This window comes from Stigmatopora argus, chromosome 22 (assembly GCF_051989625.1).
Source record: "Stigmatopora argus isolate UIUO_Sarg chromosome 22, RoL_Sarg_1.0, whole genome shotgun sequence".
Lineage (NCBI taxonomy): Eukaryota > Metazoa > Chordata > Actinopteri > Syngnathiformes > Syngnathidae > Stigmatopora > Stigmatopora argus.
Window position 1 is genome coordinate 2,923,651 of NC_135408.1, and position 10,671 is coordinate 2,934,321.

Consider the following 10,671-nt stretch of genomic DNA (forward strand, 5'->3'; position numbering starts at 1 on the left):
GTTTGTAAACAATAGTGATTCTCATAATTATAAATTGTTATGTTGTATTTTATAAATAAGGAATACAAAGAAATACAAGTGCAATTGCAATGGAGCAGGTAAACTGGACACCTAAAAAAGATGGCTATACAAACAGGCTAATCCTGATTATGTTTGTTGGAGGATTAAAACACTAAATAGGATCACCGGAGTTGCAGACATGGGCATCTAACCATTCAGGTAACACTACATTTTCTTTTTATTTAAAAGATTGATGATTTTCAATGGACTTCCCTCAATTTTGTCAGATATATCTCCTTCCAAGATATCTAAATTCACATGGTGGGGACCATAATGCAAGAGAAAACATATTAAACCCGCACACTTGTCTAGTCTCCTTGTCGCAGCAAAGCTCTCACGATAAAACTATTTAAAGTGTACAAGAACTGTTAATATTTTGAATGCTTTGGTGTGTTTGCAGAATGGTATTGTATTTTTCTGTCGTTAATGACCTAATCTTGAAAGAACATGCACCATTAATTCAGTGTTCATGTAATTTTGCTGTATGATGATGTGAAGTTTCAGTTCTGTTGAATGCACTAGTCATATTTAAGGCAGGTAAAAAAAATTACAGTTTTATGGCGCTGTTCATAAATTCTGATGTTTTTTTTAATATGGATAATTGAACAGTAGAATTTATTTTGGCAGGTCACATCTCATCTATTGGCTGCCATGCCTTCATTCAGGATTTCTAATAATTGGTCGCTGTCAGAGGTTCTGGGCCAACGGAGGCGACTTCTAGGCCTCGGCGCACTGCTGGCCTGGTTGGTCCTCTTCCATCTCCTCGTCAATGTTTGGCTCCTCTGCATCTTCACTAGTCTCCTGGTTGCGTTAGGAGGTTGGCTTGGATCGCGCGCCATTCTGGACGCCAACAGCCTTCTCCACTTGGAGCATTTCCTGCCGCTCGGCAGAGCGACTCCGCCTCAGTGCTCGGCCGAGCACGAGTGGATGCTGAATCGTGAGATCCACAGCGCCGTCCACAAAGCGGTGCGGGATTTTGTTTCCTCCTGGTATAGAACTCTTCTGCCAGAAGTGGAGGGCGAGTTTGAATGCGCGGTGCGCAATTCCATGCTTGATTCGGTAATGGAGCTGAAGGAGCGTGCAAGGCGAGTGGACAGGAAAGCTCTGGTCCAGCGGCTTTTAGAGCTCTATGGCTGTCACCTGCAGAGCTACATGACAGCCCGACACATGCAGCTGGAAACAAGGGGTGAAAAAGTTAGCCTTTGGCAGCTTTACCAAGAAATAGACAGCCCTCATCGTGCCGTCGGCGATTCAGCTGCTGAGCTCAGCTACGCCAGAGCTCTGGTTAACCTCGTCTTACATGTACTTGTTCCGTACCCTCAGATGGAAACCAGGACCGGAGGCTACATGGTTAGCGAGCTCCTCACCTGCAATGTGCTTCTACCGCTGATAAGTAGGGTTTCTGATCCCGACTGGCTCAACCAAACCATTGTGGATGTCTTCACTAGGTCGCGAAAACCTCAAGACAGCAGTCTGTATGGCTGCGCGCTTCCGGATTCATGGATGACATGCTTGTCGTCTTCGGAACAAGCGAGTTTGGCCAGCGAAAGCAACTCTGAGCTGCTCAGCCCAATGAGTGAGGAGGAATCGTCTCAGTGCAGCATGATGAGCCTGGACACTTGTTCTGGGAGGAATGACAACTGCAATGCCGGTCTGCTCACTTCCTGTAAGATCAACAGCTGTTCCCTGACATCTGGTCACTGTTCTCACCTACACGAGTCCAAGATGCTCTCCCCAGACTCTTTGACACAATCCAACACAGATGACGACGTGACCAAACGCTTGTGCGAATGCGGCCCCGCAACCAATTTCTGCAACACCATGAATTTGAGGGACGATGAGGACAATTTTGGCTGCTTGGCACCACTGAAGAATCTGGGCCCTAAGGTTGTGGTGCCTATGGAATCCCTCTGGCCTGCAGGTATTGCTCAAGAGAAACCTCTAGTAGGGCCTTCAAGTAGACTTTGCTTGAATCCCTTAAACCTCAATACGCCGACCAAACTGTCAGTGGACATCCAGAATGTACAGATTGCTGGAGCAGTTACTGCAAAAGAGCAGCGTGGCACTGGAGCACATCCTTATACTCTCTACACTGTAACGGTAACGGTAACCTTATAAGTTTGACTTTGTGAGTGAAGATTTGGGTTTTGTTTCTTGAACACAGTGCAACATTTTGACTGTTGTAGTTTGAGACGGCAACATGGCCCGAAAACGCTGACCTGTTGCAAACCGCTACCTGTCACACAGTCAACCGCAGATACAGCGAGTTTCTCAACCTGCAGACACGCTTAGAGGAAAACCCGGAAATGAAGAAGTTTGTCAAGAGTGGGAAATTATCTTTTCAGTACTAGCATTTACAGATTCTTGCTACACTTTGACCCCAACAGTTGCTCTGTATCGCAGATGTAAAAGGTCCAAAGAAAATGTTCCCCGACCTTTCCTTCGGGAACACCGATGGGGAGAAGGTAGAAGCACGTAAAGGCCAACTGGATACATTCCTTAAGGTCAATACTTTAGAGGACATGCACACGTCAGTCTACTATTAAATGTCCCTTTGTGCCGTTTGAACTTGATGCCTTTTGTTTACCAGCAACTGAACAGCATTCCCGAAACAGCGAGAAGTGAAGACATGCAAGAGTTCCTTTCTCTAAACTCAGGGGTTTGCACTTATTTTGGGAAAAAGCCATTTGTCAAGTCAAGAATTGATAAGGTGACAAGGAATGCGTGATGATTTGTAGACCAGATTTACATGGATTTGTGTTGAAGAGAAAACATCTGCTTTGTTAAGATCTTCATATTTCAATGGTATTCATGGATATAGACCAAGCTGTTTTTTTGTACTGCTAGGTATATTATATTTCTAAAATGGGATTGGGCATTTTGCCCACCATGACTGTTGTTACAGATGATGGAAAATGCATTAGACACATTGAAAACAGCCTTTCCCCACCCTGAGTCCATGAGTCCAACAGAGGACTTTGAGGGAGACTCTGACGGGAGAACACTGGACAACAGAAAATACAGGTGAGACTTTTCCCACTTCAAATTATACCTGACACTTATCACTCATGCTTTTGTATTCTCTGTATCAGGAGGCTCATGTTCCCAAGCAAACCGTCTCCATCTCTCAATATTCCTGATTTACATCCTAAAGTGACTTACTGCTTTAGTGAAGGCAGCCCCGTAAGTTATCATTTATCAGAATACATTTGGATTGAAAACAATTTTCACCACATTCCTGCTATTTTTTTCCAGGTCCTCAACGGCATGTCCTTGTCCAGATTGGAGAACTTTGTCCTAGAGCAGGAAAGGCTTTTATGCAAAGAGCAGGCTAAGCAAAGTGAGCCCTCGGACTTAAATAAATCAACTTGTAGGAAAACTCACAGCCCAGGTATGGAGTGCACCCACTGCTCAACACAAACATGATGCACTATAGAAATGCACTGCCTCACCCAGAAAGGTACCAAATATCTAGCTGAATTTAATTCTATTTTAATACATGGCCATGTACAACACTTGTCTTGTGTAGTCGAGTTGTGATTTTACTTGAGAACAGCCAAACCACACATTTTGCAATTGCACTCATTGAAAAAATACTATACTTAAGTGCCGCGTTGTCTTGTCCTGTGTTTATTTTTAATTCTAGCAAATCTATATTTTCTCAGACACAGCTGTGGCGGATGTTGCGCTGAACATTCTGTGCTTGTTGATGAAGGACCAGTGGCGTTGGCTGTGTACTGAGAACATCCAGAAGGCCATCAGGCTTATCTTTGGCACTTTTATTGAGAGGTGGGATATTGAATCTTTCACAACTGTTTTCTCCCTTTTCAACAACACTTTTTTTTGCTTTTCTACAAAGAATATCCGCCTTCTTAAACGTCATACGTAACCATTTCATTCCTGTTGTATGAATGCCGAATGCAGCGAATCTGAATGTAAATCTGAATGCTTGTTATGTGTATGTGTGACATAAGTGCCGCTTTTAATTTCTTACTTAACATTATCTTTCTAATATGACTCCAGAATGAACATTGTTGTAGAAAATACAGTAATACCTTAATGTGTTCCGGGACCGAGCTCGTATGTCAATATACTCGTATCTCAAATCAATTTTTCCCGTAGAAATGAACTAAATACAAACTAATTTGTTTACACCCTCTGAAAAAACACCCAAAACAGGATTACAATGGAAAAACATCTTTTTATTGGTTCTAATTTACCATCTACTAACATAGTAACAAATAACCATCTAGTGGTTATGATGTTCAATACTAAAATGTGACATTATTCGGTACAACGTGGAGTGCGCAGAGCAGAGAGAGAGAGAGAGAGAGAGAGAGAGAGAGAGAGAAAGAGAGAGAGAGAGAGAGAGAGAGAAGAGAGAGAGAGAAAGAGAGAAAGAGAGAGAGAGAAGAGAGAGACAGAGACATTTGACGGACGGCAACGCGCTCGCAACATTACATAAAGATATATTTAACTTAAATGAAGGGTTCTGGTGGTGTTGAAGGCTCCCCTTTCTCAGATGCGTGCTTTGCTTTTAAATCCATGTAAATTCTGCATGCTTTTACGCATGTTATCGACTCAGTCACTTTTTATATTTTATCCATATTAAAAGAAGGCTCGCCATCTCGTTGTGAATGTCACTGCGCAGCTTGGATATTATGGTTAGTCATTTGGAAATCTTGATACCCTTTATAGCATCCTCCTGCTTAAGGATGGTACATATTGTCGTACTCCTCTCGTATTGGCGAGCCAGCTCAGTCACGCTTACACCACTCTCATGTTTTTCGATTATTTCGTGCTTAATTTTCGATAGTCATCATACACTTTTTCGTCTCACTATCCTTCATTGCAGCGGCTTGCTTTGGACCTATTGTTTTTCCCTTAATTCTGCACTGATTAACGCAAAAAAACACATAAAAAATGCAACCTGTATGCCCAGTGCTCATATATATCTTTACGCGAAGGAGATGCGGCGAGAAAGACAGTTTACTGTTACCATAAGCAGCCTCTTGCATACTCAAATTGTCTGTCAGCTTTTCCCCTGGTTGCGCTGCTCCCAGATGTGTGTTTTCATATCGAAGCATTTAACCAATCACATTTCAGCCATTATTATTTGCCAGGGTCAGAAATCTGCCTCAAGGCCTTCACAATCAGTTCTGCAGGCTCTGCTGCATTAAACAAGCGTCGATAAGACTGTTGCTTTAACCAATCAGATTTTGAGTTGGCAACACCACAATCCCTTCTCGCAGGCGTAGGGATACGTCATTGCCTTCTCGCAGACGTAGGGATACGTCATCGCTTTCACCAACTATGATTGGGTAGTGATTAGCCAGAGCTACCAAACTGTATCTGGAGCGAGCTGTACAAGCAAATATATTGTTGTGTTGATTTAAAGCCATTTTCAAGACGGACTATGCCAGAAATACGACAGGACAGGCTTGACTTTCAGCATTAGCTTCGATGGTGATAGAAAAGAAGGAAGAAAGAAAGGAGGATGGATATTGTGTACAGTTAAAAAGGATTAAAATATGGCTATATTCCTAAATAATATTTCAATTGTGGGCCCGGTTCTGATATCTGAAAAGCTCCAGTGTTTGTATTTAATCACTAAATGCTGCTAGGAAGTGGATTTTACCCCATTTTAGTGCAATTTTTGCCGTTTCGCCATTGACCTCCATCGCTGTCTTTTCCCGGGGAAATCACCCCCTGGCCCGGTTGTAATGTCTGAAAAGCTCCAGTATTTGTATATATTATATGCTGCTAGGAAGTGGATTTTACCCAATTTCAGTGCATTTTTTGCCCTTTCGCGTATGGACGTATTGACGTTAATCGCTGTCTTTTTACCGGGGAAATGATACTCCAGGCCCGGTTCTGATGTCTAAAAAGCTCCAGTATTTGTATTTAATCAATAAATGCTGTTTTCGGCTGGATTTTACCCCATTTTCAGGCAATGTTTGCCAGTATGCCATTGACGTTCATCGCTGTCTTTTCCCAGGAAAATCACCCCCTGGCCCGGTTGTAATGTCTGAAAAGCTCCAGCATTTGTATTTAATCATTAAATGCTGATAGTAAGTGGATTTTACCCCATTTTAGTGCATTAATTTATTGATTATTTTTTACGTGTCGCAGCTGTAGCTGCAGTAGAGGTTTTATAGCCATAAAATAGTTTTTGCTGAAGGTGTCACTAGGAAATGCACGGACCGCCACAGGGTTTTACTGTACTGAAAAATTCTGGGAATCTTTTGTATTTTCTACGGTAAGAAGACTTAAATGAGATAGCCCTGAATGATGCATGGCTTATGATCACATTTCCCTCCCGAAGAGTTGTTTTTGTCCGAAATGGGATGTTGATGCCAAATCTAGAATTCAGATTTCAAGCAAAGGGTGTCTATGATTAACGTTGGGATTGTTTGACCATCGTGTCTGTGGGAACTGCCCTTGTTTAGGCTCCAGTGTTCTGCTGTCGTTAAGATCACTAACTTGTCTCGTGTTCACTCAACATGCCACTAAGTAATTCAAGCTGCGGGTTTGTTTAAACCTTCGTGCACGTTTTTGTTGCATCATTTTGCAGGCATGGTTTAAAGACAGTTTGCCTTGGTGTTAAAGTTCCACTGTCACCTCAGGTGATACTTTACTGAATTCGATAGATTGGATTTGACTGTGCAACAACCTGCAGTCCTTTTGGTGGGAAAATTAACCACAAGAGCCTAAAACACAGTTTTAATCCCATTTTGCTATTCTCTTGGGAGGCAGATTTAGTAATGGGAATTGACCTAAGGAAAGGCAGGATTTTCCCACACGCAGGAGGGGACTCATCCGATTATTTTCATTACTTTGGCAGTGTGCATTTAAACCCCCGTTGATAAGGAATTCAATCATTTCTATAGAAAAAATGGTTAATAAGTGATGTGTACAGAATGGTTAATACGTGCTATGCTGGAAGTTGCTCCATTGTAAACACTACCGAAATCAGGACCTATTTTTTTTCCCGTCTCACCAAGATTTGAGCAGAGTAACATTTTACGGAAGACTGCTGTGACCAAGTGACACGTGATGTCAATAAAAAGAATTGCCCACAACATCGGAACCGAAACAACAATGTATTATCAACGCCACCAAAAAGATCCCCATTTTAATATTTTCTGATGATAATTTATTCGGTTATCAATGGCTATGCTTGCTTGTAGAGTTGAGGGTTCTACATTTAAGATATTTATCATTCAGGAGGTGCCCGGGTTCCAATGTTCATAGAGCACCAGATTCTTCCCTACCTTGCTCTCTCTCATTTTCTCTCTTACCCACTTGTGCCGTGTTATGGTGATTCTGCTTCCGGTTTTAAACTTTATTGTAAAAGAATCATATTCTCCAGAATCATGTATTCCACAAAGGGCCGCAGTGGGTGCTGGGTTTCATTCCAACCCATAAAGAGGACACCTTTTCACCAATCTGGTGTCCTACAAGTGCAATCAATGGATTGTAGTCAGGTGCTTGCACCCACAGCAGCCCTCGAGGACCAGTTTGCCCACCTCTGCCCTAGACTGGTCGCCAGTCAGCCGTAGGGCACACAGAGAGACAAACAACCATCCACACTCACTGTCATACCGCCACCAGCGGGAACTAAGCACGTGCCTGCCCACACTGAAGTTAGGCGAGTAAACCTCTACACCACGAGGCGGCTATATTTCGACTCGTCAAACGATAAACTCAACGAGTCTTGAGTATTTCTCCTGAAATCCTTTCCTCCAAAAACATCACAGTTTCAATTATGTACATTATAAAAGTAATTTTTGTTGCACAATTTGAATAGTTATGGATGCGCGTGAGTATTGATAGTCCATTTGTAAATTCTCTTTGATAAGATTCAGTCATTTAATTAGTGCATTAAACGATTGTGACAGTAGGACATTAAGCAGATATTCTTCCAATTTTGACTGACGTGTCTCACTACAGGTGGATTGATGTCGGGGTGACCCACCTCACTAGCGCCCCCTGTTGGGTGATTTACCTCCAGGTGTTGCAGGAGGCGGTGTGGCCCGGAGGCACTCTGCCAGCACATCCACAGCCAGAACGCAGTCCCGCAGAGAGAGAAGAAACCAAGGAGAGATGCCTGGAATGTCTCATGCAGCTCCTTCCTGGTTTGCTTTAAAATGCCAATAACAGCTTACCGAATGCTTGACACACTTATTTTTACCTACAGTCTGCTTTTTGTTGATGTTTGTGAATACAGAGCTCATTGCCGACATGTTAGGGAGCGATAAGTACAGACTGAGCTTGGAGACAATGCTGGAGTCTTTGCAGGACCACCAAATTAACAAGTGAGCCATCAAACATTTGACCGCATTTTCATTCGGTCTTGTTATGGTATACATTTTTGAATATTTTAAATGGAAGCAAAATGCTACAAAAGAAGTCATGCAATTTGAAGTCATCTTTTCCAGACACCAACAAAACATTAACCGATCAAACATTTTACAGCTATAAATTTAAGTATAGAAAGCAATTGAAATAGACATAAAGGACAAATGGATTTATTGTAACTTGCACTTATATTCAATCATAAACAATAACAACTAGAATATTGAGGTCTTCATCATCTTTTGTGTTTTATGTCTGTGTGCAGGCATCTCATTTACTGCATTTGTGACCTTCTGATGGATTTTCTCATACCAGAGTCAAGCGACGAGTCCTTCCAAAGGTTTCTCCTGCATAAACTTTGCAAAAATACTCCCACATAATGGCTGCAGCTGTTTCACAGCTGGACGTCCATGCAGACATGATAGATGCGTACCTGGAGCCTGGGATCTAACCCCATGTTGTAGCGTCAATTGGTTCTTGTGCAGTGTCCATTAATTCTAAGTTTTAGGTCTCCACTTCAGTTCTGATATATTGTGGATCAAAATCAATACTGTGATACCATCTATTTTTCGGATTAGTGTGCCAATTTGAGAGCTGTATCAAAAAGTTTGCCTTTATTTGACCCAAATATGGTCAGTTTTATAGACAACATTTAATAGGTTTTACTCATTATTTTCATTAAACATGATCAAATGAAATATAAAGTAACGTCATATTATCCCAAGTAGAGCACACTTTGTGTGGCAATATTTTTTAATGCAATTTTTTTAGTTTGATTAGTCATCAGGCTCAAGGGTTTTCTTGGTGAATATTAAAATTAATTTCCACAGAAGAATGCACTTTTTCTCTAAAAAAAATACTTTATTAAGATGTGTGTGCGTGATGTATGAGCAAAATTAAGAAAACCTGTTATATTTTGTAGAAAAAGTAAAGCCTGGTATGTTTACATAATAATTATTTTTACTGTTAATCAGAAGATTGCTTCTTTATGTGTGCATACATTCATATCTGATATAAGTTTTTAGTGTAGCTTTATGTACCAAAACAACATTTTTTATCAAAATAGACATATGTGGTCACTTCAATCTCTACAAATAAGCTTTACATTTCATGGATTAAAGTGCTTTTTGATGGGCTAGCTGTGTTTTCTATTCAGCCCCACTGATTTAACTGTGTGGTTGTTTTGTGCTTTTTCTTTCAAGTTCATTCAGTTTGTAGATGTTGAATGAGTTTGTGGTCAGCGATTTAGTTTCTCCAAAAAAGGAAGGTTGTGGTTTATTCATTTATTCTTTTTAATTTCAAGACAATGTAGCAGGCATATTAAAAGGGTTTTATTTCAACAGAAATGATCTTCGAAGATTGTTAGCAGCTGCCGATTGTTTTTGACCAAATGAGTTTGTAATGTTACGAGATCATTTAAAGGTAATCAGTTGCATTTAAGAGCATTCAAATTCTGCCACTCAACTGAAAAAGGTAAGTGTCTGGGAAAAAAAATATGTGAATGTGATGATAAAATATGAAAAGTATGAAACACGCTAGAAGTCGACAAAGCCAAGAGATCTTTTCATCACTTGTTAAGCAATCTAATCTTCATTTGACCCTCTTCTCTGGATTGCTTTGATAAATCTTTAATACATTAAATGGATATTTGGCACTCATTTGATGCAAATGAACCCCAAAGTAAAATGTGCAAGTTAAGAAAAATTAAGAACAGAAACCCCAGCATATAGAAAGTGTTTCCATACAGAGGCATCAATTACTTTTTCAACAATTTTATACAACACACACATTCAAAAGTCAGTCTGTTAAAATAAAGTCAATGGAAGTCCATCATAGACAAATCAACTATGGTCTGCATATTTTGTGTACCTAATTTCTGCTGTCATTTGGCTATTAAACAGACATGCGATTACTTTTTTATTATAACATTTCGCATGTTTACCCCTCCCACTTTTAAAAGGGGTCTGTGTAAAACTAACAATGGATTAAAATTGGGATATTTAGCTGCTAATATAATATATCATTGAGCCTCTTGTTCTTTCTCTGCTGTACCTTAAACTTTATGGCCTTCATGATTATGACGAATAGTAGTAATGGGAGTGGTAGTATAGTCATCATTTACCATTGACGTCACAAATATTCCTCTGGGCGCATTAAAAAAAACAAAAAACGAAAAAAACTCATAGAACTCCTAACCACATGTTTCTGGCTTCCAAGGAACTCTTTACCACTGATGTTCCGATGTTCCCGTAC

At 40.7% G+C, this 10,671-nt stretch overlaps 1 protein-coding gene across 2 annotated transcripts; it reads left to right on the top strand.

Moving 5' to 3' along the window:
- Positions 1 to 690: 690 nt before the first annotated feature.
- On the top strand, positions 691 to 9,554 carry snx19a (sorting nexin 19a). Of its 2 annotated transcripts, none has more exons than XM_077591909.1 (11): positions 691 to 2,160; positions 2,247 to 2,385; positions 2,464 to 2,564; positions 2,651 to 2,770; positions 2,966 to 3,084; positions 3,153 to 3,243; positions 3,316 to 3,451; positions 3,726 to 3,849; positions 8,014 to 8,198; positions 8,291 to 8,378; positions 8,684 to 9,554. In XM_077591909.1, the coding sequence occupies exons 1-11, from the start codon at positions 712 to 714 to the stop codon at positions 8,796 to 8,798; spliced, it is 2,667 nt and encodes an 888-aa protein (XP_077448035.1). In that variant the 5' UTR covers positions 691 to 711; the 3' UTR covers positions 8,799 to 9,554. The 2 variants fall into 2 exon arrangements, with proteins under 2 accessions (XP_077448035.1, XP_077448036.1); XM_077591910.1 differs by having other exon boundaries at positions 691 to 2,154.
- Positions 9,555 to 10,671: the final 1,117 nt, after the last annotated feature.

What these genes read in the sequence shown, in the direction of transcription:
- snx19a (XM_077591909.1), top strand. Translation starts at nt 712, where the DNA reads ATGCCTTCATTCAGGATTTCTAATAATTGGTCGCTGTCAGAGGTTCTG. An exon ending in TCAAGTCAAGAATTGATAAG is followed by an intron (nt 2,771 to 2,965) that starts GTGACAAGGAAT and finishes CTGTTGTTACAG; the next exon opens with ATGATGGAAAATGCATTAGA. An exon ending in TCTCATGCAGCTCCTTCCTG is followed by an intron (nt 8,199 to 8,290) that starts GTTTGCTTTAAA and finishes TTGTGAATACAG; the next exon opens with AGCTCATTGCCGACATGTTA.